At 45.9% G+C, this 27,527-nt stretch overlaps 1 protein-coding gene across 1 annotated transcript; it reads right to left on the bottom strand.

The window, feature by feature from the left end:
* MTAP (methylthioadenosine phosphorylase) lies at positions 1-23,610 on the bottom strand. The gene is made up of 8 exons (XM_079959761.1): positions 23,495-23,610; positions 12,662-12,748; positions 12,369-12,427; positions 10,224-10,391; positions 9,103-9,205; positions 6,854-7,093; positions 4,122-4,244; positions 1-1,531 (listed from the first exon to the last, which is right to left on the bottom strand). Exons 1-8 carry the CDS (start codon positions 23,528-23,530, stop codon positions 1,493-1,495), a joined length of 855 nt encoding a protein of 284 aa, XP_079815887.1. The 5' UTR covers positions 23,531-23,610; the 3' UTR covers positions 1-1,492.
* Positions 23,611-27,527: the final 3,917 nt, after the last annotated feature.

The raw sequence follows: 27,527 nt of genomic DNA, 5'->3' as shown, positions 1-27,527 counted from the left end.
GGAGGTTACGTTTGGTTTTATTAGATAGAAGAAGCACATTCTTTTTCTTAAAGGCAAGTGTGGGCATTAAAACAAACACAGTGTAGAAATAAACCGCAGGGATATTATTTGTGCGTATCGCGTACATTCACCGACGCCACTCTAACGAACCGGAATGGAGCCAACGCAGTAAGGCAGGTGAGATGGTTTGGTACAGAATTCTCTTAGCACAGGCCAACGTCTTCCCAAACGCGACGCCTGTGCAATCCCAATGGTCCCCTTAGAAGCCAGCATACCCTTCCCTTCTCTTGCGACGCCACCCTTGACGGCTAACCAATGTGACTCTTTCCGCATGCACAGCCATGGCGCAACATGCTCACTTCAAGGAGAAACTCTGGCCCCTCGCAGGGGGGCATCAAACAGGAGGCCCCCATCAAGGTCCCTGGAACGCAGTGTTATTGCGGACCTGGGTACAGTCATACCTCATGTTACGGATGCTTCGTTACATCTTTTCAGGTTGCGTCCTGCGGCGACCCGGAAGTACCGGAAAGGGTTACTTCCAGGTTTCACCGCTTGCGCAGAAGTGCTAAATCACGCTTTGCGCCTGCGCACAAGCGTGAAATCGCGCCGCGCACCTGCGCAGATATGGCGCTTCAGGTTGCGCTCTTTTCAGGTTGCGAACAGGCCTCCAGAATGGATCCCATTCACAACCAGAGGTACTACTGTAGAAGAGAATAGCTGAGAAGGGTCAGAAGGACTTCCGGTTGAAGCAAGCATACTTGGGACATGGAGCATGCGCAGAGAGGAGCGGCAGCATGTTGCACTAGAATGTCTAACTGAGTTATTCCATGATCCGCTGTCAGCACTGGGTGGGTGAGTGGGGGGGGGTGGGGGTTAGCAGCACATTCTTCAGATACCATTCAAACGCTCCCATCTAGAAGGCAACCACTTTTGTAAAAACGTAAATAAATTTATATTAAAAAAGTCTGAAAAGGTCTTTAAAAAAATATAAAAAACACAAAAAAACCACAGTTCAAAAAAACCGTTTCTTTGCATTTTAAAAAATGCCACTGAACAAAGACATATCAATTCAACTGATTTACAAGATTTTGGGTTTTGGTTTCTGGGTTGTTTTCCTCCCTATTTGGAGTAGTTAAGAGTATATGCTGTCATCTCGCCTTTGCCTTGACATCTTTGAGATGGGTGATGAGCCAACAACTTGTCAGAACTGCATACCATGACGTCTTATTTTCTTGTTCCATGTCTATAAACAAGATTATTAAATGTTTGCTAATAATTCCTATTGGGTGGTTGTCAGTTCCCGCAATTAATTAAATTCCCAGTCTGGTGGGCATGTTCCACTCCTTTACCTCTACACGTTTTGTACCAAAACAAAAAGTATTAGCAGATAGAATGAAAATGTTGCGTAATTTAACCATATAATTTTAGGGCATTGTCATGTTCTCAAAAGATGCATCTTCTCGAACCAGCTTCAGAGCATCTTGCCATGCTTTTAATGTTTTGGTAGCATAACTGACAGCTGCAGAGTATTCTGAAACACAAAAATGGAAAAAACAGAAAATGGAGGGTTACTTTTCAATACAGTTTAAAGCTTTTAATTGTTTAAAGGTATAAATGCTTTATACAAACTTGTTCTAAATTATGGACAGCTAACTTCCTCAAAAAATTTCTTCTAAGGCAAAATAAACAAGTTCCCTTGAATTGTAAAGGGGCAAAATATTGGTTAAAAGGTAAATAAAGTCATGGAAGTAATTTTAGGATTCAGAGTCACAATAATGAAGCTGGAATTTATTACCACTTTTAAAAGTTCAAGTCACCAGGGACCTTTATGGACCTCAACCCCGACTCACACAGAAGATCCTCAGTCCCGAGGGATTTATTTGGGCTTTAGCTCTTAGCTTACTACATACTCATTTTTTTGTTCTACATCTATAATGCCATGAGCTATAGTGAATACATGAAGCAAAGAAGGACAGGGATCCAAGGAAGGCAGCACACATTTTCTCTCTATCAAATGCCATTTCTTGGGAGCTGCAGAATTCCTTCCCACTGAAGGCAAAGGAAGTTCATAATGTATAAATTTGCCATGCTAATTGCATGGACCATAAAGAAGGCTGATCGCCGAAGAATTGATGCTTTTGAATTATGGTGCTGGAGGAGACTCTTGAAAGTTCCATGGACTGCAAGAAGATCAAACCTCCCCATTCTGAAGGAAATCAGCTCTGAGTGCTCACTGGAAGGACAGATCCTGAAGCTGAGGCTCCAAGACTTTGGCCACCTCATGAGAAGAGAAGACTCCCTGGAAAAGACCCCGATGTTGGGAAAGATTGACGGCACAAGGAGAAGGGGACGAGAGAGGACGAGATGGTTGGACAGTGTTCTCGAAGCTGCCAGCATGAGTCTGACCAAACTGTGGGAGGTAGTGGAAGACAGGAGTGCCTGGCGTGCTCTGGTCCATGGGGTCACGAAGAGTCGGACACGACTAATCAACTAAACAGCAACAACAAATTTCTTACAGTGAAAGGTGTGTCCTCCCAGGTCTCACCTGGAAGCACCTTCCTCTTCTCCCAGCGAAAATGAGCAATTCTAGATTTACCCAGAGTTAACCAACTCTACACACACACACACACACACACACACACAGACACATTTTTAGTTTTCCTCTATCTTGGATGCTTAATTTATATTATTCTATGTTGCCCATGGGACGCAGGTGGCGCTGTGGTCTAAACCACAGAGCCTAGGACTTGCCAATCAGAAGGTGGGCAGTTCGAATCCCTGTGACAGGGTGAGGTCCTGTTGCTCGGTCCCTGCTCCTGCCAACCTAGCAGTTCGAAAGCATGTCAAAGTGCAAGTAGATAAATAGGTACCGCTCCGGAGGGAAGGTAAATGGTGTTTCCGTGCGCTGCTCTGGTTCGCCAGAAGCGGCTTAGTTATGCTGGCCACATGACCCGGAAGCTGTACGCTGGCTCCCTCAGCCAGTAAAGCGAGATGAGCACCACAACCCCAGAGTCAGTCACGACTGGACCTAATGGTCAGGGGTCCCTTTACCTTTATGTTGACCATACAAAAATATCACATATAAAGCAACCTAGAAAGGACACATTTATGTGGAAGAAAGGTAACGTGTTTTAATATGGTTTTGCCTGTTTCCCATGTATATGCCCTGGTTATCTCCTGCTTGGACTACTGCAATGCACTCTACGTGGGGCTACCTTTGAAGGCGACCCGGAAACTACAACTAATCCAGAATGCGGCAGCTGGACTAGTGACTGGGACCGGCTGCCAAGACCACATAACACCGGTCTTGAAAGACCTACATTGGCTCCCAGTATGTTTCCGAACACAATTCAAAGTGTTGGTGCTGACCTTTAAAGCCCTAAACGGCCTCGGCCCAGTAGACCTGAAGGAGTGTCTCCACCCCCATCGTCCAGCTTGGAGATGGAGGTCCAGCTCCGAGGACCTTCTGGTGGTTCCCTCGCTGCGAGAAGCAAAGCTACAGGGAACCAGGCAGAGGGCCTTCTCGGTAGTGGCGCCCGCCCTGTGGAACGCCCTCCCACCAGATGTCAAAGAAAAAAACAACTACCTGACATTTAGAAGACATCTAAAGGCAGCCCTGTTCAGGGAAGTTTTTAACGTGTGACATTCTAATGTATTCTTAATCTTTGTTGGAAGTAGCCCAGAGTGGCTGGGGAAACCCAGCCAGATGGGCGGGGTACAAATAATAATAATTATTATTATTATTATTATTATTATTTCTGCAGCGGCACCCACAGCATAAGGTAAGAGGAGAATAACTTCTCTGGGTCAGCGTCTCTTCTGCCGAATGCAATCTCTTGGTCTATCTATCACGAGCTTCCGGCGCCGGTAAAAATGTCAGGCAAAGGAAAAACAGACTTCAACTCAGCATTCTGTTTTCCTTTCCTGATTTGAAATTTTGCAGCTTTCTTTTGGGCCTTTTTGTCGAGCTAGACTTTTTTTAATTTGCTGGTTTTTAGTTTTCAAACACACATTAAGCATACCCATATATCTGTTGCTCTCCTTTCGCTAAGCACTAACTTTTGAAACACGTTTAAAGAGTTCAGACACAAAGATATTGGGAGGAATTAAAAATATATTACTTTCAAGTTCTGCTGGGTTTCTGCCCAGTCCATGGAACCGATCAGGGGTATAGTAGTCAGCAGCAAGCTCGTTGCTTTATTGGCGTTTTCCTTCAATGTCTTCAACACTTTATCCACCGAAACCTGGAAGTACAACAATGAAAGCAAATTCCACTGAATTAAAAACACACACACACCCCACCCATATACTTATGAGTTGATATGTATAGGATTGCATACTGGAGAAGTTTAAAACAATATTTAAATGTCTCAGGCATGGGTAGGCAAACTAAGACCCAGCCAATCACCTTCTAAATCCGGCCTGCGGACGGTCCGAGAATCAGTGTGTTTTTACATGAGTAGAATGCGTGCTTTTATTTAAAATGCATCTCTGGGTTATTTGTGGGGCATAGGAATTTGTCCATTTCCCTTTTTCCCAAAAAATATAGTCCAGCCCCCCACAAGGTCTGAGGGACAGGAGACCGGCCCCCTGCTGAAAAAGTTTGCTGACCCCTGGGTCTCAGGTAAACTTAGTGATGCATTGAATAATTTGAGTTTGCAGCTGACTGTTGAGAGGAAGGGGGGAGGAAGAGAGAGATGCTGGCAAACTTCGTGGTACCGTATTTTTCGCAACATAGGGCACACCGGACGATAGGGCGCACCTAGTTTTGGGAGGCGGAAAACAAGAAAAAATTATTCTGAACCCCAGAAGCCAGAACAGCAAGAGGGATCTGGCTTCTGGGATACCGTGTGGCTGTTCTGGCTTCTGGGGTAACCGCGCCAAGCCTCTTCAGGGCAGCGGGATGAAGGCTCCCCCTGCCCAAAGAGGCTGCGCAGGGCTAAAGCAGAAGCCAGGACAGACGCGTCGCTGAAGGAGCACTGCGCCTTCTCTCTCTCTGCCCAGCGCCCCTCCTTCACAGGAGAGGTGCTGCGCAGAGAGGGAGAAGGGGCATCGCCCTTCAGCGAACCTGGAGAAGGAACAGAAGGAGACACTTCTGCCGCCCCAAGCCTCGCGCACCCGGCGGGACCTCCCGCCGGGTGCGCAAGGCTTGCAGACACTTGCCCGAAGCGCGGGGAGCCCTCCGGAGGGCTCCTTGTGTTTTGGGCAACAGGCTGCCGCCCCAAGCCTCGCGCGCCTGGCGGGACCTCCTGCCGGGCGCGCAAGGCTTGCAGACACTTGCCCGAAGTACGGGGAGCCCTCCGGAGGGCTCCCTGTGCTTCGGGCAACAGGCTGCCGCCCCAAGCCTTGTGCGCTCGGCGGGACCTCCCGCCAGGCGCGCAAGGCTTGTGGACACTCGCTGGGGCTGCAGGCTGCTGCCCGCAAGCCTCGTGAGCTCGCGGGAACTCCCACCGGGCTTGCAAGGCTTGCGGATAGCTTCCTGAAGCCTGGAGAGCGAGAGGGGTCGGTGCGCACCGATGCCTCTCGCTCTCCAGGCTTCAGCGAAAGCCTGCATTCGCACCATAGGACGCAAACACACATTTCCCCTTCATTTTTGGAGGGGAAAAAGTGCGTCCTATGGAGCGAAAAATACAGTATATCAAATGCATTACAGTGGAACCTGGGAAGCCAAACGCCTTTGAACTTGAATGTTTTGGCTCCCGAATAATCAAAAACCGGAAGTGATTGTTCTGGTTTTCGAACGTTCTTTGGAACCCAAACGTCTGACATGATTTCCACGGCTTCCAATTGGCTGCAGGGGCTTCCTGCAGCCAATCGGAAGCCGTGCCTTGGTTTCTGAATGTTTTGAAAGTCGAACGGAATTCCAGAACAGATCCGTTCGACTTCCAAGGTACCACTGTACTGCTAAAACATACGCAGGGGGAAATGAGAAATCTTCCTCCATGTTTCCCCGAAATACTCCTCCCCATGAAAACAGAAGAGAGTTTGGATTTGATATCCCGCTTTATCACTACCCGAAGGAGTCTCAAAGCCGCTAACAATCTCCTTTTCCTTCCTCCCCCACAACAAACACTCTGTGAGGTGAGTGGGGCCGAGACTTCAGAGAAGTGTTAGTGGAGTGGCAAGTGAAGATGTTTGAATATGCGGAATTGGTGAAAATGACTAATAAGATTAGACATCAAAAAGTAACAAAGTTCGAAGAGGAGTGGAATAAATTTGTGTATATACGGAATAATTGTAGAAGTTTAAAAACCGTAGCAGGATTAACTTAAATCTTGTGAGGTGGGTGGAGGGTAAATAAGAATCTGTAGGAGTAGGTGTTAATTTGTGAAAGCCGAAGCAGGGAAGGAAGGAAGTCTGAGCGTGACAAAGCGCAGTGTAAATAAGAAAACACTAAGATGCTGGATTCAAGAGTTTACGTTTAATTGGACTTTGTTTTTGGAAATTTGACTTATGTTCCTATTTGAGTTTGCTTTTGAAAACTTAATAAAAAGTATTTTTTTAAAAAAAATGAAATAGAAGAATATGTCGTAGGTGAAATTTTCTCAGAATGCAGTATGTAAATAGGATGGGATTAAGAATAGCGTGGAAGGAAAGGCGGGAAATCAAAGTTTAAAGAGAAATGTGTAACAAATTTGAAATCTGAAATTTATATGTAAAGATTTAAAAGTGTAGTAAAAATTTCATCTCTGCCAAAAAGGGGGGAGGGGTCCCTTCTGAATATTTTTCGTACCTCCGTAAAACTGGGGTGTCCCCACAAACCTGCCAGCACCTCCCCCCTTCTGCATGTATGGCGCCATTTTAGCTACCTAAGGACAACCAAACCTAAAAGCGAGAAGCAGCTGTCACTCACGGTTTCTTCGTGTTCCTTCCAGCAGTCGTAGTCTGTGGCCATGGCAATGCTTGCATAGCAGAGACCAGCTTCTCTGGCAAGAACCACTTCGGGGACCGTAGTCATGTTGATGACGTCGCCTCCCCAGCTGCGAAACATGAGGCTCTCGGCTCGGGAACTGAAACGCGGCCCTTCAATGGTGATCATGGTCCCTTTGGAATGGGACTTGATGCCAAGCTTCTTGGCCACATCCATAAGGACCTGGACACATAGAGAGAGGACCATCTTTAGCATATGAGCCACTGGGGTGCAAAGATCCGCCCAGCGCCCCCAAATTTAGTTTAGCAGTCTTCTTAAAATCTATTTTGGTAAAAGGTAAAGGGAGGGACGCGGGTGGCGCTGTGGGTTAAACCTAGGACTTGCCTATCAGAATGTCGGCGGTTCGAATCCCCGCCACGGGGTGAGCTCCCGTTGCTCGGTCCCTGCTCCTGCCAACCTAGCAGTTCGAAAGCAGGTCAAAGTGCAAGTAGATAAATAGGTACCGCTCCGGCGGGAAGATAAACAGTGTTTCCGTGCGCTGCTCTGGTTTGCCAGAAGCGGCTTAGTCATGCTGGCCACATGACCCGGAAGCTGTACGCTGGCTCCCTCGGCCAATAAAGTGAGATGAGTGCCGCAACCCCAGAGTCGGCCACGACTGGACCTAATGGTCAGGGGTCCCTTTACCTTTACCTAAAAGGTAAAGGACCCCTGACAGTTAAGTCCAGTTGCAGATGACTCTGGGGTTGCGGCGCTCATCTCGCTTTCAGGCTGAGGGAGCCAGTGTTTGTCCGCAGTTTTTCCAGGTCATGTGGCCAGCAGGACTAAACCACTTCTGGCACAACGGTACACACAAACCAGAGCAACGCATGGAAACTCTGTTTACCTTCCCGCCCGAGCGGTACCTTTTTATCTACTTGCATTTTGACATGCTTCCAAACTGCTAGGTTGGCAGGAGCAGGGATCGAACAAAGGGAGCTCACCCCATTGCAGGGATTCGAACTGCCCACCTTTCTATTAGTAAGCCCAAGACTCAGTGGTTTAGACCACAGCGCCACCCGCGTCTATTAAAATTATATACATATATAAAATCTGTTTACAAAGAATTACGACAGAAGCAGCAAGGCACCAGCCCTTTAATGCACCTTTTAAAAAAGTAATATGCAGGTTACCTACAATAACAAGTCCTCCCCCCATCCTTTTTTTTGTAATGTACAAAATATAACCCCCCCCCCTTTCTTTTGTTTTCCATATGGGTAAGGCAGGGTGGAAGGAGAAAGAACTTGGCCATGTGAAGACCACCTGGTGGAAACCCTTACACATATGGTTCTCAATTGTAAACCATATGCTGATCTCCATCATCAATTTCTAGATCAACTCTGCATCCCCAAATGGAAACCAGAGTCGGAGGTCATACATTTTCTATTACTGGGGAATGATCAGGAGCTCACCAAGTTAGTGGCTAAATATCTCCATTTGGTTTTTGTCGTCAAAATACACTGCAGACATCTGATCTCCCTGGAAACCTAGAGATGTGACGATAGACTGCTCTGCCTCCTTTCTTTTAGCAAATGTTTGTGCCACTGGGGAAGTGGTACAGTGGTACCTCGGGTTACATACGCTTCAGGTTACATACGCTTCAGGTTACAGACTCCGCTAACCCAGAAATAGTGCTTCAGGTTAAGAACTTTGCTTCAGGATGAGAACAGAAATTGTGCTCCAGCGGCGCGGCAGCAACAGGAGGCCCCATTAGCTAAAGTGGTGCTTCAGGTTAAGAACAGTTTCAGATTAAGTACGGACCTCCAGAACGAATTAAGTACTTAACCCGAGGTACCACTGTATATATGTATATGTATATGTTTTGGATGTTTGTATGTGATGCCAATAAAAGGTTTGATGATGATGATATGGATACTATTTCTTGTTTCTTCCTCTTTGCATCTTATATTACTCTGTGTACTTTTGTAATTATTTTTCTAATAATGATGATGATGATGATGATAAAGTAATCTGCAGGAAGGACAGGGAAGTGGCTCAGCATTTATCAAGTGGCAAACCCTCCGCCCCCCAATAACAACATTAAATGAAACAGGAGGGGATAAAGCTGGAAAGGAAAACCAGAACAGGTTTCTCTTTCACCCCTTCCTATGCGTTCATAAGCACTTTCTGCTGATCTACAGGCTGTTGAGATTCCGGCCGCAGACAACGGACTCAGTAAGCGAAGATCCACAAACCTCTCTAGTTTTGGCACAGAAAGGTTCTGCCATAGGGATATGGCAGACGCCCGGAAGGCTGGGACAGCTCCCATCATAAAAGGTGAGATGCCTTTTGGTGGTCCTGTGGGTGGGGAAAAACACCGATTAGAAATTTAAAAAAACACCTGATTGGCAAGGAAAGGTCAGCATGTTCAGTCACTGTAGTATCAATGCCACCCATTCGCCTCTTGCGAGCCGACAGAAGATCAGTAGAGCAGGGGTCAGCAAGGTTTACCTCGCCTGGGCCAGTTCACTCCAGCAGAGATTCCTCCAGCAGAGATTTCTGGCATCTGCATCTGTGCGCCTGCGATTTCTGGTGTCTGCACAGATGCGTTTCCGGCGCCGCGGAAGCGAGTACCCACGCTGCGCCAGTTTAGCGCAGCGCATAGGGATTCACCAAGCAGGTGCCTTGGTTTGGGGGCGGCTCGTGGGCCGGTTAAACAACCCCCATGGGCCGCCTGTCCTACATTCCTAAACATTCCCACACTTAGGTTTCCCCTGAATCAAGTATGTGTAGTGTGGTCTGAGCGCCGAAGAATTGATGCTTTTGAATTATGGTGCTGGAGGAGACTCTTGAGAGTCCCATGGACTGCAAGAAGATCAAACCGATCCATTCTGAAGGAAATCAGCCCTGAGTGCTCACTGGAAGGACAGATCGTGAAGCTGAGGCTCCAAGACTTTGGCCACCTCGTGAGAAGAGAAGACTCCCTGGAAAAGACCCTGATGTTGGGAAAGATGGAGGGCACAAGGAGAAGGGGACGACAGAGGACGAGATGGTTGGATAGTGTTCTCGAAGCTACAAACATGAGTCTGACCAACTGCGGGAGGCAGTGGAAGACAGGAGTGCCTGGTGTGCTCTGGTCCATGGGGTCACGAAGAGTCGGACACAATTAAACAACTAAACAACAACAACAACAAGTGTGGTCTTTGGTTCCAGATTCACAAATTGGTATTTTCATTACAACCCCTCACCACCCCATTAATATCATCCATATATGAAAAGCAGGGGTGCTTTGGGAATAAAGTTTCTGCTCCAGCCCAAGATCTAATTCAATGATTGCCCAGCCTAGCTCCTCATATAAGATCTCCATCTTTTTTACCTGTCTATGAACTGATCTATTATGACAACGTCTCCAGGCTGAATCTCTTCTCTCAAAGAACCACAGGCTGTGGTCACCAGCAGATGAGTGCAGCCCTCTTCCTTCAGAGCCCACAGATTGGCACGGTAATTGACATGTGTCGGAATGATGGTGTGATGCCTTCCATGCCTACGCAGAGAAAGAGGGGAGAGGGAAAACAGCAAAGCTAAAATTCAAGATGGGGTTGGGGGAAGCAAACAACTCAGGGAAAGATGCGTTTCCTGTTGCGGTTAGGAATGAATTCACCAAACCGTGGTTTTGTTCTGTTCCACCACCTCTTTAAAAGCAATTTACTTATGTAAGAATGGTGTGAGGAGAGTAGCTGCGGATCAGGACCAATAGATCTGGCCAATCCAGAGGCTTCAATTTGCTTTCCCATCTCAGGGACAAATGTCGTACACCTTGTGTGCCAGACGCTATGAGGGTTTAGTACATATAGTTTCTAAGGGAGCAGATGGCGCTGTGGTTACTGAGCCTCTTGGGCTTGCCAATTGGAAGGTCAGCGGTTCAAATCCCCGCAACAGAGTGAGCTCCCATTGCTCTGTCCCTGCTCCTGCCAACTTAGCAGTTGGAAAGCACGCCAGTGTAAGTAGATAAATAGGTACTGCTGCGTTGGGAAGGTAAACAGCGTTTCCGTGCACCTTGGCCTGAAAAGCGAGATGAGCACCACAACCCCATAGTCACCTTTTACTGGTCTTAACCATCCAGGGGTCCTTTACCTTTTTTACTTATCCATTAGTCCTTCCATGTAGAATAGTTCTAGATCTCATTCACTGATTTTTCTTTTGTTTTATAAGTGTTTTCTCATTTTGTCTGTTTCAGTTGATTTTTTATAAGCTGCTTATATTATATAGGCTGCTTATATTAAATGAAGGGAGCGGGTGGCGCTGTGGTCAAAACCACTGAGCCTCTTGGGCTTGCCGATCGGAAGGTTGGCAGTTCGAATTCCCACAACGGAGTAAGCTCCCATTGCTGTGTCTCAGCTTTTGCCAACCTAGTAGGTCAAAAGCACACCAGTGCAAGTAGATAAATAGGTACCGCTGCGGCAAGAAGGTAAACAGCATTTCCGTGCGCTCTGGTTTCCGTCATGGTCCTCCATGCACCAGAAGTGGTTTAGTCCTGCTGGCCACTTGACCCAGAAAGCTGTCTGTGGATAAACTCTGGCTCCCTCGGCCTGAAATGAGCACCGCAACCCCACAGTTGCCTTTGACTGGACTTGACCATCCAGGCGTCCTTTCCCTTTCCCTTTCTACATATAGTTTCTGGTTCAAATCCTCAGCCCTGGGATTCAAGGCCTGGGATTTTAAGGTTTTTAGGACTGGGAGATTTTATCATTTTTTATGTCTCTGTATTCCTCTGTCCAAACTCTCAAGCAAGTTTACATTTCATTTGCACCTATCTGTTAAATTTATATCCCAACCTTCCTTACAGGGCAGCAAAAACTTCTGTGATTAAAAACAAAACAAAACTCCACAATTTAAAAAAGAATAAAAAAATATTCAAAACATATAAAAATCTGTTAAAAGCAATAAAACTGAAGTACAGATGAAACAAAATAATACGTCTGCACAGGCCAGCTGAAACAGGTAGGTTTTCAGCAAGCATATGTATTGTCCAACATAATTACCGTATTTTTCGCTCTATAAGACGCACCAGACCACAAGATGCACCTAGTTTTTGGAGTAGGAAAACAAGAAAAAAATAATTCTGAATCTCAGAAACCAGAACAGCAAGAGGGATCGCTGCGCAGTGAAAGCAGCAACCCCTCTTGCTGTTCTGGCTTCTGGGATAGCTGCGCAGCCTGGATTCGCTCCATAAGACACACACACACATTTCCCCTTATTTTTTAGGGGGGGAAAAGTGAGTCTTATAGAGCAAAAAATATGGTAACTGAACTTGGAAGTTCTAAAGAAAGAGGAACAATTTTTAAGGTAGAGAACTCAATCAAGAACTATAAACCAATTATAATTTACTGAAACGCGGGAGATAATTCTCGGCATATAGCGTGCATGTTTAGCAGGTTAGATGCCTTGATTTAATACATTTACGGCAAACCTTAATTTTTCAGTACAAGAGAAATACAAGTGATGCTTAAGGAATTCTTACCTGGCCAGAAGCACACAGTCCACATTTTTTATCTTCCCCAAAATCAGAGCATCTGATGGCTAGAGTAAAAAACAGAAATAACGCAAGACAGGGATGGAAGTCAACACATTACAGAATGCCAACAGTGAATTTTAAACAATCTTAACTGCTATTTAGGCATGATTAAAGGGGGGGGAGTTCTTATTTATTTATTTATTTTCATTTATAACAATCCAATAAAAGCCACATTAATACAATACCCAATTAAAATTAAATTTAAAAAGCCAATTATCCCCAAAGTTATTGGTACCTACCTTTCCATAAGGCGTATCGACGTATTTTTCTGTTCGTCCTTCTAATATGTCCGGGTCGTCCAGACCGGTCCCTCCGATAATTCCAATCTTGAGCACAAGAAACACGCATTAGTTTGGAAGACAATTGAAACTATTACTAAATGCTACACCACAATAGTGTTTGGTTGTCACTCACCCCCACCCCACTCACCATTCCCCCCTCCCCTCTCCCCCTTTCTTCTTCTTCTTCTTCCTCCTCCTCCTAATTGTTTAAACCAATTCATGAACCAAGAACTAATACACTGACCACCAATAATGAAACATACGTTGTAGATATTTTTCCACATTTATTATGCTATTTTTGCGATATACAAATGACATGAGAAAACTTTCTGCTGTACTTTATTGGGAGGCGAAAAACAACCATTTCCTTAATAACAATTTAAACAATTTCTTTAACTGAAACAATAACACTATAGCATATGTATCCATGTTTGTTAACTGATGTGGTTAAACATTCTTTTTTTAAAAAAAAAAACTTAGACCGAGTTTTAGCACACATGAAAAACATAAAACAAATCCTTATTCCTGATGAATAAGCCTTTGGACTATAATTTAACTTAAATAGGAAACTATCTTCAGGGATGCAGGTGGCGCTGTGGGTTAAAGCCTCAGCGCCTAGGACTTGCCGATCGAAAGGTCGGTGGTTCGAATCCCTGCGGCGGGGTGCGCTCCCGCTGCTCGGTCCCAGCGCCTGCCAACCTAGCAGTTCGAAAGCACCTCCGGGTGCAAGTAGATAAATAGGGACCGCTTACCAGCGGGAAGGTAAACGGCGTTTCCGTGTGCGGCTCTGGCTCGCCAGAGCAGCGATGTCACGCTGGCCACGTGACCCGGAAGTGTCTCCGGACAGCGCTGGCCCCTGGCCTCTTAAGTGAGATGGGCGCACAACCCCAGAGTCTGGCAAGACTGGCCCGTACGGGCAGGGGTACCTTTACCTTTACCTTTATCTTTAGTAAGATTTTCCCTCCAAGAGCATTTCATTTTAAAAATCCGATGTAAATAAAAAAAATCCGATTTTAAAAATTATTTTTTTAAAAAAAATCCTTGATTTTTATCCACCCTGATTCCTTCAGAAATCCCTGTGCCAGCGACGGGAAACTTGTGGGACTTCCACCATCCTTGACCACTGGGCACACTGCCTGGGACAGAGGTGAGCGAAGGCTGCAAAACCATCTGGAGGGGCTGTGTGCAGAGATGACCTTGGAGAAGTCCAACGTGGTTCGAAGTTTAGTAGGATTGCTGGTGGCCAAATGAAGTTGTTTGTTGGGGTGCAGCAAGAGCGGGTGATGATTTTATCTTATTTTATTCCCCCCCCCCAAATTTGATTGGTTTTCACAATATTATAAACAGACAAACAAACACACAAGACAAACAAACAAACAAAAATCATAGCCTTATTGAAAATTAAACTTATTAACTTTGTTAAGTGACTTCCTCGCTTCCCCTTGGTTGAATTTCATTGCATGTCCTTTTAACAGTTATCCAAATCCCAATTCTCATGAAATTTAACTTAAACATTAACATCCTTAAATCTCCACCTTATGGAATTAAACATATTAATTCATCACTTAACATAAATAAAATCCTAAGCCAATTAAGGATCTGCAAGCTATTTTCAATTAATTTAACTTAACAAATTTAACTAGATAATCATTAAATTTATTCCACTCTTCCTGGTACTCCTCCTCCTTCTGGTTGCGGACTCTTCCGGTTAGGTCGGCTAGCTCCGAAAAATCCATCATCTTCATCTGCCATTCTTCTATCACTGGTAATTCTTGGGTTTTCCACTTTTTAGCTAACAAAATACGAGCAGCAGTTGTGACATACAGAAATAATTTTACATCTTTCTTGGGCAATTCCAAACCTGTTATTCCAAGAGTGGGTGATGATTTTAAGGTGTCCAGCAAGCGCATGATTAGGACACGGCTTGCGGGCAGATAGCGTCACTTTGGCATCTGACAACTTGTGACCGAGCCAGTTTAGGTCAACTGCTAGACCCAGGGAGGATGATTCCTCAAGAAGGCAGAATTTGGGCATCCCTGCTACAACAATGAAACCATTCTTGTGTGGGTTGTTGTTTTTTAAAGTCAGGAATGGAAAAAACCAATCACCCTATTTTTAGTCCTAGGCAGCTTCCTTACAGCTGGCTGGGATAGGGAAGGGAAAACTCTGCCACCCACCCACATTTCCTCCTTCCGCAGAGGGCAGCCAGTGTGCCAATCTGGGGCTTTCCGCCTCAACCAGATGAGAACAGCAAATAGGTATGAATGGGACCGATGGAAAACCAACCAACCCTCCCCCATTCCCCGCCCCCAGCCTCGGTAATTGGCTCTAGGTCAGGGGTCAGCAAACTTTTTCAGCAGGGGGCCGGTCCATTGTCCCTCAGACCTTGTGGGGGGCCAGACTATATTTTTTTTTTTTTGGGGGGGGGAGAACGAATTCCTATGCCCCACAAATAACCCAGAGATGCATTTTAAATAAAAGCACACATTCTACTCATGTCAAAACACCAGGCAGGCCCCACAAATAACCCAGAGGTTCATTTTAAATAAAAGGACGCATTCTACTCATGTAAAAACATGCTGATTCCTGGACCGTCCGTGGGCCGGATTGAGAAGACGATTGGGCCGGATCCAGCCCCCGGGCCTTAATTTGCCCAGCCATGTCCTAGAACTCTTGCCACTGTAGAGGCCTCTTTAAAAAAATTTTTTTTTAATTCATTTTTCATTTTTGTTCATTACATACATCTCAAATTCTTAACGTTTACTATGTATTCCTCCCCCACTCCAAGACTTCCCCCAATTTGTGTCTCTGGTTTGTTTCTATTTTCACCCGCTTTGCTATCTCTCAACAGAAAAAGTTATTAATAACATAGCATCAAACCTTAAAAACATAAAAATAAAATTACCGTATTTTTCGCTCTATAAGACGCACCAGACCACAAGACGCACCTAGTTTTTGGAAGAGGAAAACAAGAAAAAAAATATTCTGAATCTCAGAAGCCAGAACAGCAAGAGGGATCGCTGGGCAGTAAAAGCAGCAATCCCTCTTCCTGTTCTGGCTTCTGGGGATAGCTGCGCAGCCTGCATTCGCTCCATAAGACGCACACACATTTCCCTTTACTTTTTAGGAGGGAAAAAGTGAGTCTTATAGAGTGAAAAATACGGTAAATACATCATCTTATTTCACTATCTTCCAAACATTTTTTGATGCTAATAATGTGGATGCTTATTTAAATCCTGCCATCAAGTCTATTGCCTTTCTTTGTTTCTGCAAATATAATATGAATGGTTCCCAATCTTTTCAAAGTCTCTGTTGTCTTTTCCTCTTAGTCTTTCTGTCATTTTTGCCACTGTAGAGGATTCTGAGCCATGAAATAGGCACTCAGTTTGTGCTGGGCATTGGTGAAGCCAGACAGGTCTCACTTTTGCCCTAGCTGAGCAGATTGGTTCCTAGAGCACAGCTGATGTTTGTTCCGCAGCTGCTGCTGCTGCTGCTGCTGCTTCTTTGGCAATCCCTCGCAGCCGAGTACGATTGTCTTCCATTAATGTGATCTTTACAATGAGTCTGTAAGTGACTGTGGAGGCTAATTCTGGATCCTCACATCTTTCCACGGTGGGGACATTGGTTTCCGGGTGGGAGTTGATCCTGGTGAGGGTTTGCCAAACGTGCCTTCCTCTTGGCACGTTTCTCCCTTGCATCCTGAGTTCGAGTGTCTTCAAAGTCCATGACACCTTTGGTAAAGGTGGTTCTCCAACTGGAGCGCTTGCAGACCAGTGTTTCTCAGGTGTTGGCGGGCTGGATTTAGAAGGTGATTGGGGCGGATCCAACCCTTGGGCCTTAGGTTGCCTACCCATGCTCTAGGTAATAAGGCTTAAGTCTTCCGTTAGCGAGTGGAACAACTCCAGTTCAGTGGTACCTTGGTTCTCAAACTTAATCCATTCCGGAAGTCCGTTCCAAAACTAAGATGCGCTGTCCCATAGAAAGTCATGCAAAATGGATTAACCCATTCCAGACTTTTAAAAACAACCCCTAAAACAGCAATGTAACATGAAATTTACTATCTAACAAGGCCACTGATCCATAAAATGAAAGGAAAATACAATGTACTGCAGTCACACAATCGATCCATCAGTAGTTGAACTGGAAGAAATTCAAGATATATCCGAAACACAACTATAATCAATTGACATCGCTTGTAGGGTTACAAGAAGTTTTGTAAGCAGAACTATATGAATTATTGCGAAAGAGGACTAAGAATGAGGTTTTTTTAGGATTTGGATTTCATAGCAATAACTATTAAAATAAAATGCAAAATTAGAAAGGAAGTTAGAAAACCACCAGTCGAGGTTGATGGAAGTCCTAGGCGGTGATAGCCAAAGGTCTGTTATGTTTTCTAAGATGGGATGTAATGTTTGGAAGACATGTGTAAAAACTAATAAAAATTATATTAAAAAAAAAAAAAATCAGTAGCTGAACTTGGTTCCACAGTCACAAAAACAAAAAAAGCCACAAAAATGCAAAATAAATAGCAAAAACAGACAGATTAAACATCTAATAGCTTCCTACTTGCAGAGAACTCTTTCCACATCAATTTGTCTACCGTGGAATCCCCACGTTGCAGGAATTTATGGGAGGAAATCCCCAGAATTTGCAAAAGGTACATGTCAGGCCCGTTGGACCTGCCTTAAAATAACCACCTCAGGTAAAGTTTAAGAGCATCGAATGAGTTGTCTCTTAAGCAAGCTTGGCTGTTGATGCTAGTTTCACTTAGGAACTTAAATAGAGACATCACCTTACCGACAAAGGTCCGTATAGTTCAAGCTATGGTTTTCCCAGTATTGATGTATGGAAGTGAGAGCTGGACCATAAAGAAGGCTGATCACCAAAGAATTGATGCTTTTGAATTATGGTGCTGGGGGGAGACTCTTGAGAGTCCCATGGACTGCAAGAAGACCAAACTTATCCATTCTGAAGGAAATCAGTCCTGAGTGCGGACTGGACTAAACGACTAAACAACAAAAACAATCTTTAAAAAGAGTTTTCCTCCAAAAGCATTTTATTTTAAAAATAAATAACTGGGAGATTTCGAGGAACCCCAAGATTTCCTGAGACGTAGCTCGAAAACCATTGTGGGGGATAAATATCTGTGTTGCCTGATACTTACAATAAATAAACAGCAAGAGACATAAAATACTCCATCCCGTGCCCACTTCTTTAAAATGGACCTCTTTTTTATTTAAAAAGATCTTGCTTCACTTTCAATTATAATAGGAACATTTATTTCATTAGGCTATGTGGTTCTTGTTATCAGTCCAAAGCTCTGGTTGAAGTTCATGCCATAGCTTGGAAGAACCTGCCAAGGACCAGCAAAGAGAAACACATATTCTTTCTGATTTGCTGCCATCGTGTGGCATGGAAGTGGTAGTGCAGGCAAGCTGGATGCAACATAAGTGAAGACAGATTTGCAATTTCCAGTGTGCTCCTAAAAGCAGGGTGGATAAAAATCAATGCTTTAAAAAAAAAAAAAATTAATTTGTTTAAATTTAAATCAGATTTTTAAAATAAAATGCTTTTGGAGGGAAAATCTTTCTAAATATAGTTTTTTACTTAAGTTACATTATAGTCCAAAGGCTACGCATCAGTCTAAGGTTGTTTTTTGTTGTTGTTGTTGTTTTTAATCATTTAACCACATCAGTTAACAAACATGGATACATATGCTATAATGTTATTGTTTCAGTTAAATAAATTGTTTAAATTGTTATTAAGGAAATGATTATTTTTCTCCTTCCAATAAAGTACAGCAGAAAAGTTGTCCAAATACAAACAATAATTTCATAATTGCCTGTCTTTGTATTTCTAATAGTATAACCAAATCAGTAATTTTTGATATAACTGTAAAAACTACTCTGAAAATTTATTATTCCAAAAATGAATCCTTCATCTGGTTGTAAATGTTAAGATTATACCAGCTAGAATGAGTCTTTCTGTAAAAAAATGATTTAAATCAAGTCTTACTGACTAGTGATTTAAATCAATTTGAATTAAATCAAATCCATCCTGCGTAAAAGCATCAAAGAAGGCTGGAATAATATTGCCTGAATGTTACCATCAAAAGGTTCCTGTGTCACGCAACTGAAGCTACCATTCCACATTACAAATACAGTGGTACCTCGGGTTAAGTACTTAATTCGTTCCAGAGGTCCGTTCTTAACCTGAAACTGTTCTTAACCTGAAGCACCACTTTAGCTAATGGGGCCTCCTGCTGCTGCCGCGCCGCCGGAGCATGATTTCTGTTCTCATCCTGAAGCAAAGTTCTTAACCCGAGGTACTATTTCTGGGTTAGCGGAGTCTGTAACCTGAAGTGTATGTAACCTGAAGCGTATGTAACCTGAGGTACCACTGTACCCAGCTGGCAACCAAATCCCTTCCACGTAGAATTATAGAGCTGGAACGGATCTTGAAGTTTATCTGGCAACCTTCGCTGTTATGCAAGAGCCAGAGCTACCAATTTGGGCTTCTAAGTTTGGCCGCTTTTGGGTTTCAATTACATTATGTTCTGCTGTGATCAGCTGGATCCCATTTTGCTGCGAAAGCAATCTATGCCCTTGCTCCAACTGCTTAGTAATTAATGTTACACCTATGCAAAACAGAGAGAGGCTTTCATCAGGCAAGGATAAAATGCACAGGCCTCAAGTTTTCTGAAACTGTAGGCAGCACCGAGTTCGTACTGTTAAGTCAGTTGAAGTCAGTGGGATTAAATGAGTCTAACGTTGTGATGTATGGAAGGGAGAGCTGGACCATCAAGAAGGCTGATCGCCAAACAATTGATGCTTTTGAATTATGATGCTGGAGGAGACTCTTGAGAGTCCCATGGAATGCAAGAAGATCAAACCTCTCCATTCTGAAGGAAATCAACCCTGAGTGCTCACTGGAAGGACAGACCCTGAAGCTGAGGCTCCAGTACTTTGGCCACCTCATGAGAAGAGAAGACTCCCTGGGAAAGACCCTGATGTTGGGAAAGATGGAGGGCACAAGGAGAAGGGGACGACAGAGGACGAGGTGGTTGGACAGTGTTCTCGAAGCTACCAGCATGAGCTTGACCAAACTGCGGGAGGCAGTGGAAGACAGAAGTGCCTGGCGTGCTTTGGTCCAGGGGGTCACGAAGAGTCGGGCACGACTAAATGACTACACAACAACAACGTTGTGCTGAAGACTGGCCAGAGGGAAGATAAGTGCTTGAGATGAAGGAAGGGGAAAGAAGAGGAGCAACTTGACCACTGTAGCAATTGCCTCCCGTCAGTGGGGGTCTTTGCCTCTTCACAGGAGGGGAGGGGTGAAGCAGCAGAGAGGCCAGAGTTGTGTGGATGCCCCACGCAGAAACACCGGATAAGCTCTATCAGGGCACCTGCGCAGCCGTTATCTCACCACCACCTAGCTAGTACCGCCCCCCTACCAAAGTGGTAGCAACTCCATTGCAGAGAAGCTACAGCTGCAACTCTATCCCACTGGCCAGTGTTTGAAATTAGCCAGGAGCCAGGCACATTTTGCACCTGATTATTGGCCACTTGTGGTCACAAGTGAAGATACCTTCACTCAGTGGAACGTCTCCACCCCCATCGTTCTGCCCGGACACTGAGGTCCAGTGCCAAGGGCCTTCTGGCGGTTCCCTCATTGCCAGAAGCGAAGTCACAGGCAACCAGGCAGATGGCCTGGTGGTGGCACCCGCCTCCTGTCAGATGTCAAGGAGCTTAATAATATTCCAATATACCCGAAGGAGCGTCTCCACCCCCATCCTTCAGCCCAGACACAGAGGTCCAGCGCTGAGGGCCTTCTGGCGGTTCCCTCACTGCAAGAAGCAAAGTTACAGGGAATCAGGCAGAGGGCCTTCTTGGTGGTGGCACCCGCTCTGTGGAACGCCCTCCCATCAGATGTCAAGGAAATAAACAACTACCTGGATTTTAGAAGATGTCTGAAGGCAGCCCTGTTTAGGGAAGTTTTCAATGTTTGATGTTTTAATGTACTTTTAAACTTTTGTTGGAAGCTGCCCAAAGTGGCTGGCGAAACCCAGCCAGATGGGTGGGGTATAAATAATAAATAATAAATAATAAATAATAAATAATAAATAATAAATAATAAATAATAAATAATAAATAATAAATTATTATTATTATTATTATTATTATTATTATTATTATTATTACTACTACTACTACTACTACTACCTGGGTACAGTGTTAGGAACTCATATATATAAGCTAGGTGCCAAATGGCTCCTTAAACCAAGGTTACAGTCACCAAAAGGGAATGTCTAGTTGCCACTTTGGGGCAAGACGGCTCTAAAGTCTTATTTTTCAAAAGATGGACTCACTGTGGCTGATTCTCAGTTGAACATCTGGCTAGTTCAGATGACAACCTTGAGCTGGGTTGAGAGATATGAGAACTTAAAGAAGAAATGTCACGTGACCCAGGGACAGTCCACATATATACAGTGGTACCTCGGGTTAAGTATTTAATTTGTTCCGGGGGTCTGTTCTTAACCTGAAACTGTTCTTAACCTGAAGCACCACTTTAGCTAATGGGGCCTCCTGCTGCTGCCGCGCCGCTGAAGCACGATTTCTGTTCTCATCCTGAAACAAAGTTCTTAACCCGAGGTAATATTTCTGGGTTAGCGGAGTCTGTAATCTGAAGCGTATGTAACCCGAGGTACCACTGTATTGGCCTCTTTTTCTTAATGGTGACACGGGCCATTCATAACGTAAGAATATTCTTCACAACTTTGAGCAGGGCATTGGGGTGGGAGAAGTGAAGACAAGCAACAAAAAATTCGCTATAACTTTCTTCATTACTCCTGCTAAGGTTGCACCAAAAATGCATTTTGGTTCCAGAAATCCATTCTGATTGGGCAGATAAAATGCAACGGATAGAATTCTAAAGGACCTGTGTCATTAGTGTGTGAAAACAGTCAAGCTCCAAGGATCTCCAGGCATGGACCTCCAGATGGTAGATACCATCCTGGCATTCCCTCTAGGCCACAAGTGGCCAATAGCCCAGTGCAAAATGTGCCTGGCGAATTTCGAACACTGTTCATGAATGCCAGGCAATGTGACTTCAGGAATATCCCCCGCCTCCACCAATTTTCTTCCTAATTTCACATTCAGAATGAAGACTAGGGAAAAATCTTGGAAGCCCAGTGCAGTTCCAGGGGGGGATAACTCCCCTCAGATTTTCAGAGAGAAATGGGATTCTCATGTGCAGCAGAACAGTGACCAGCTACAGCCCTTCTCTCTGAGCTTGGAGGTAGGTCAGGAGGAAAGGCAAGGTTTTGCCCTGATCCCATCCACCCCCTGGCGGAATCACCTATCACAAGCCTGAATGACTTTAAAGGTTTTCCCATGAAGTCGGAAACGGTTTGTACTTATTGCTTCAACAAACCCTAACTCCTGTTGGCTACGTGTGACACATTCGAACTTTGTGGACACACAGTAGAATTTTTAAAAAAGGATAAAAAGGGACAACTTGAGACAGGTTAAAAAAAATACATACAATGAAGGCATGAAAGAGACAAGATCAAATTCAGCAAGATCTCTCTGTTTCCTGTCATAGGAAGCATTCTACCTCTACAGCTCTTCCCAAGAAGAGCGGCTGCTGTGTGTGTATGCATTTTGTCAAAGCAACAGATACAATCACTTTCAGAAATTGCAAACTAGGGAATATCGATTACGTGGGTTGGAACTATCCAAAGAATGCAAATAGGCCGTTCATGGTATTTCAGCATGCCCTAAAAAGCAATGTGGTGTCCTGTATAAGGAACAGGTTCTGTGACTCACAGCTCAGTTGGTTAGAACTTGCAGCTGATAATGCCGAGGTTGCAGGTTCGGTCCGCTTATGGGACAGATGCATATCCCTGTATTGTAGGGGGTTGGACTAGATGATCCTCAGGGGTCGCTTTCAACTCTACAATTCTAGGATTGTATGATATAGGTGTCTAAACGCACTACAGTTCACCAGATTTCTAAAAGCCGTTGATTAGCTATATTTGAGCGGCACAAAGTGGAAAACCCCTCTGTGACTAATAGAGGAAACTCATCTGAATAATTAAGAAATAGAGGGTGAGAGCTCAGCACATGTCTCAAACTCCAGATCACCGGCAGCAGATCCATTATTCTGGATGGTCCTTTGGGGCAGCAACAAGGACAATGGAGGCAGGGGTAAAAGCGCATTAACAGGGCAACTGTTTTCTTTGCCGCACAAATCTGGGGGGTATTCATTCCGGGATTCTTAATACTGTAGTGTGCGGTGTTTCTAAAGCACTGTGCTTTCCAGGAAAAGAAGGAGGAGGAGGAGGAGGAGGAGGAGGAGACCCCAAAGGCAAAATCCTCGGTTTAACAAAAACCAGACACACTTGGCCAAGGATCCTGGAGCACGTCTGCAGAAACCCACCGTCGCCTGTGCACAAAGCCCGGCATGTCGCCAGGCCCTCCTCGCGCCCAAGCAGGGTTTACTCCCGGGTAAGTGCACCCAGGGGACTCCGCGCGCGCCCCAGGGGACTCCGCGCGCGCACACACCCACCCTCCAGGCTCCAGCACCGCTGAAGAGGGCGCCTTTACGCGCGCCAAAGGCGCCTAGGCGCACGTCTTGAGCAGGCCGACGGAGATCCCCAAGGACTCCCGGCCCGCACCAACGCCGCGCCCGCGCCCAGGCCCCCTTCCCGTTCCCCGGGAGCCCAAGGGAGCCGCCGAGTTGCGTCCCCAGCCGGGAGAGCCGGCAGCAGCAGCGAGGCGCCTAGCTTACCTTCACTGGCGAGCAGGCGGCGGCTGCTGCAGCCATGTTGCTCGGGGAGGAGAAGCGGCGGAGAGGAGGGCGGTCCCTGGCCAGCCGCGCCCACCGGCTCTCCGCCCCCGGCAGGAGGCGAAGCGCAAAGCGCGGGGATCCCGCCCAGCCAGCCAAGGGGTTCCAGTTTGTCGCTCCAGTTCCCTTCCCTTCCCTTTTTTTAATTTCAATTAATACATTTATTTAGTTCATTTTTCAAATTAGAATTTTACAACCGCATAATCCAACATACAACTTAAAAAACAAGATCCCAGAGAATCTCCTGGATTTCCCCTCTCCCCTTTGTGGGTCCTGTTATCAATCATTTCCTCCTAATCATCCAAATCTTTTACGTCTCCAAAATTCGCCATTAAACTACAAGTGTCACTTGTCGCTGCAGTTTCCTGGGCAGTTCACGGAATCTGGGTGGAAACATTGGGAAGAAGCCAAGTTAAAAAAAACACACCCGAGCAAGCCGACCGCAGCGATCATTGCTGGCCATGATCGTGATCCACACAATGGAACCGGCTGTGGCGCGTTAATTGCGCAAAGCGCGGCAGGGGCACCCAAAGTCTGCCATTTATTCTTTGGTTGGTATGCCGCTTTCTCTCTCTGTCTCTTCCTCTCTCTCTCACACACAAACAAACTGCATCATTCTGGAAGCAGCTTGCAACTCAGATAAACGGGGGGGTGGGGCGCACCAGTGGCTTAGCGTGGGTTGTCAGCACCCGGGGCAAGGCAAGTAATTTGCGCCCCCTAACCCGTGGATTTGTGCCCCCTAACCGTAACCCCCAGATGTTGCGCCCGGTGCGGCCGGGCCCCCCTGCACCCCCCACGCTACGCCACTAGGGGGCACTTCCAACAAACGCCAGAGAAGCAATTTCTTAATAAGTTAGCGAAGCAAGAAAACAACAAGTTCATAATAACATGGCAAAACTTTAGCAAGTATAAGAACAGGAGAGAAAAAACCCCAGCACATTCCAATATAGCCAGATTATATGCAGCGTCCACAGCAAAAATAACAAGGGAGCTGATAACAAGGTGCTGAGAACGCCATGGATTGGGACCCCGTAGGGGCCACCTGCATATTCCTGCATTGCAAGGGGTTGGGCTACGTGACCCCAGAGGCAGGGCCGTCGTTAGCATATGCGTAGCCGGGGTGCAAAGATCTGCCCAGTGCCCCCAAATTTAGTTTAAAGGTAAAGGGACCCCTGACCGTTAGGTCCAGTCGTGGCCGACTCTGGGGTTGCAGCGCTCATCTCGCTTTATTGGCCGAGGGAGCTAGCGTACAGCTTCCAGGTCATGTAGCCAGCATGACTAAGCCGCTTCTGGCGAACCAGAGCAGCGCACGGAAACGCTGTTTAGCTTCCTTGCACTTTGACGCGCTTTCGAACTGCTAGGTTGGCAGGAGCAGGGACCGAGCAACAGGAGCTCACCCCGTTACGGGGATTCGAACCGCCGACCTTCTGATTGGCAAGTCCTAGGCTATGTGGTTTAACCCACAGTGCCACACGCATCCCTTAAAAATTTAGTTTAGCTGCCCCCAAATTAACTTTTATTGAGCTTTTTTTTGGGGGGGGATCACTCACATGTAACAATGACGCAGTGGAAAAAACTGCTTTTGTTTCCTGACTCTTCGGGAATATTTGATGCTACGGAGTAAAAGAGCGACAGAGGAGGGGGGCGGGGACTTTCGATCCATTGCTTTTCACAGCCACCGATCGAGGGACCAGTATACAGTAGGTATACATTTGGCGCCCCCCAGAATTGGTCGCCCAGGTGCCTTGCACCCCTTGCACCCTGGGTAAAGACAACCCTGCCCGGAGGTCCCTTCCAATTCTAGGATTCTCAGTTTCACTTTAATCCTAGAAACATCCCCCCATGATGTTGCTCACAGTCTCCCTGGGGCAGCAGCTTCTTATAAGGCTTCCAAGGGCGGCGGCGGCAGCAGGGGGGGGGGGTGTAAGCTGGAAATGCCCCTCCAGAATCAACAGCAGCCCATAATGACAATAATAAACAGTTTACAGTTATACCGAAATTTACATAACTGCCAACCCCAATTAAGCATTCAACTAACACCAACCTGACAAAAACAAAACAGAGGAACCAAAATTAGAAGCATTTAAAACATTTTAGCCAGTTGCCCCAACCCAAGTGTTGTTTCAGCAATGTCCCTCTGGCCTCCCAGGTGCCTTTCAGCTGTTCAGGGTGAGTGTGGGCCCGCCCCCTAGGCCAGGTGGAAAGGGGCATTGCGACAAGGAGCAGGCGATTCCTTCCAGCACTCACAGCAGCAGCAGCAAATTGTGATTGCATGTAATTCTTTTCAGGAGTAGTAATAGCAATAGTGTGTGGGTCCAGTGCAAATGCTTAAAAACACAATGCACAAGGCTAAAGTTGGTTCCTGGTAGGTGGGAATCGTAGCTCTGTGAAGAATAAACTACGGTTCCGAGGATTCTTTGGTAGAAGCAATGTACAGTGCTACCTTGGTTTGCAACCATTTTGGATTACAACCCATTTTTGTTTTTGGAGGCCCCATTGGCGAAAGTGCGCCTTGGGTTACAACCTGTTTTGGTTTACAACCAGACCTCCGGAACGGATTATGGTTATAAACCAAGGTACCATTGTACTTTTTTGGTGGGAGGTGGGTGGCGCTGTGGGTTAAACCACAGAGCCTAGGACTCAGAAGGTCGGCAGTTTGAATCCTCGCGACGGGGTGAGCTCCCGTTGTTCGGTCCCAGTTCCTGCCCACCTAGCAGTTTGAAAGCACATCAAAGTGCAAGTAGACAAATAGGTACCGCTCCAGCGGGAAGATAAATGGCGTTTCCATGCACTGCTGTGGTTTGTCAGAAGCGGCTTAGTCATGCTGGCCACATGACCCGAAAATTGTACGCCGGCTCCCTTGGCCAATAAAGCGAGATGAGCGCCGCAACCCCAGAGTCGGCCACGACTGGACCTAATGGTCAGGGGTCCCTTTACCTTTATTTTACCACTGTACTTTAAACATATGGCAAAGATGTGGCCTAAGTTTTGGGACACCCTAAATGTCACATCCAGGCCATTGGGAGACTAGGAGATGTGTTGCGTTGCCATGCCCCCTGTTGTACATACAAACGCATTAGAAGGAGGGGGCTGCGTGTCCCCAAATAACCTGTGGGCTTTCACAAATACACTGCTACCCCTGGGACTCTCACCTAAAATTGCATTTGGCTTAATGCTTCATTTTACATTAGTCCCTGTCTAGTGTGCTGAGCTCATGCCAAGGATTGGCAAGACATGTACAAATGAATAAAGGACTGCAGGTTGGCACCCCCTCCTCTCTCTCTCTCGTAATAATAATATATTTACACCCTGCCCACCTGGCTGGGTTTCCCCAGCCACTCTGGGCGGCTCCCAACAGAATATTAAAAACATGATAAAACATCAAACTTCCCTAAACAGGGCTGCCTTCAGATGTCTTCCAAATGTCAGGTAGTTGTTTATTTCTTTGACATCTGGTGGGAGGGTGTTCCACAGGGCGGGTGCCACCACCAAGAAGGCCTTCTTCCCTGTAACTTGGCTTCTCGCAGTGAGGGAACTGCCAGAAGGCCTTCAGCGCTGGACCTCTGTGTCTGGGCTGGACGATGGGGGAGGAGACGCTCCTTCAGGTCTACTGGGCCAAGGCCGTTTAGGGCTCCCTCAAATAGATACATTTATAGATACAAATGAGATGGGCCAAACCCTCTCATTAGTTTCAGTATTGTTTACGAGGCTTCCCTGACAGTTGATGCTTGCATTGGAGATAGCATTCCATCTGAACACCTCTTCCTCAAAAGGGCCTCAAAATGCACCCCCAATCACTAAGGTACTTCCAGACCAGTCAGAAAGTTGAGAGGCACAATATTATTTAAGGTAAAGGAACCCCTGGCCATTAGGTCCAGTCGTGGCCAACTCGGGGGTTGTGACGCTCATCTCGCTTTATTGGCCGAGGGAGCCGGCGTACAGCTTCCGGGTCATGTGGCCAGCATGACTAAGCTGC

The sequence above is a fragment of the Podarcis cretensis genome (assembly GCF_951804945.1).
Source record: "Podarcis cretensis genome assembly, chromosome: 17".
Lineage (NCBI taxonomy): Eukaryota > Metazoa > Chordata > Lepidosauria > Squamata > Lacertidae > Podarcis > Podarcis cretensis.
This window is presented reverse-complemented; position numbering and strand designations above follow the sequence as displayed.

Excerpts from the sequence above, each read along its gene's own strand:
- MTAP (XM_079959761.1), bottom strand. The coding sequence starts at position 23,530 with ATGGCTGCAGCAGCCGCCGCCTGCTCGCCAGTGAAG. Across the intron at positions 9,206-10,223 it reads ATAGATCAGTTCATAGACAG|GACCACCAAAAGGCATCTCA; the intron begins GTAAAAAAGATG and ends CCCCACCCACAG. Across the intron at positions 7,094-9,102 it reads TCTGTGCCAAAACTAGAGAG|GTCCTTATGGATGTGGCCAA; the intron begins GTTTGTGGATCT and ends CTATGTGTCCAG.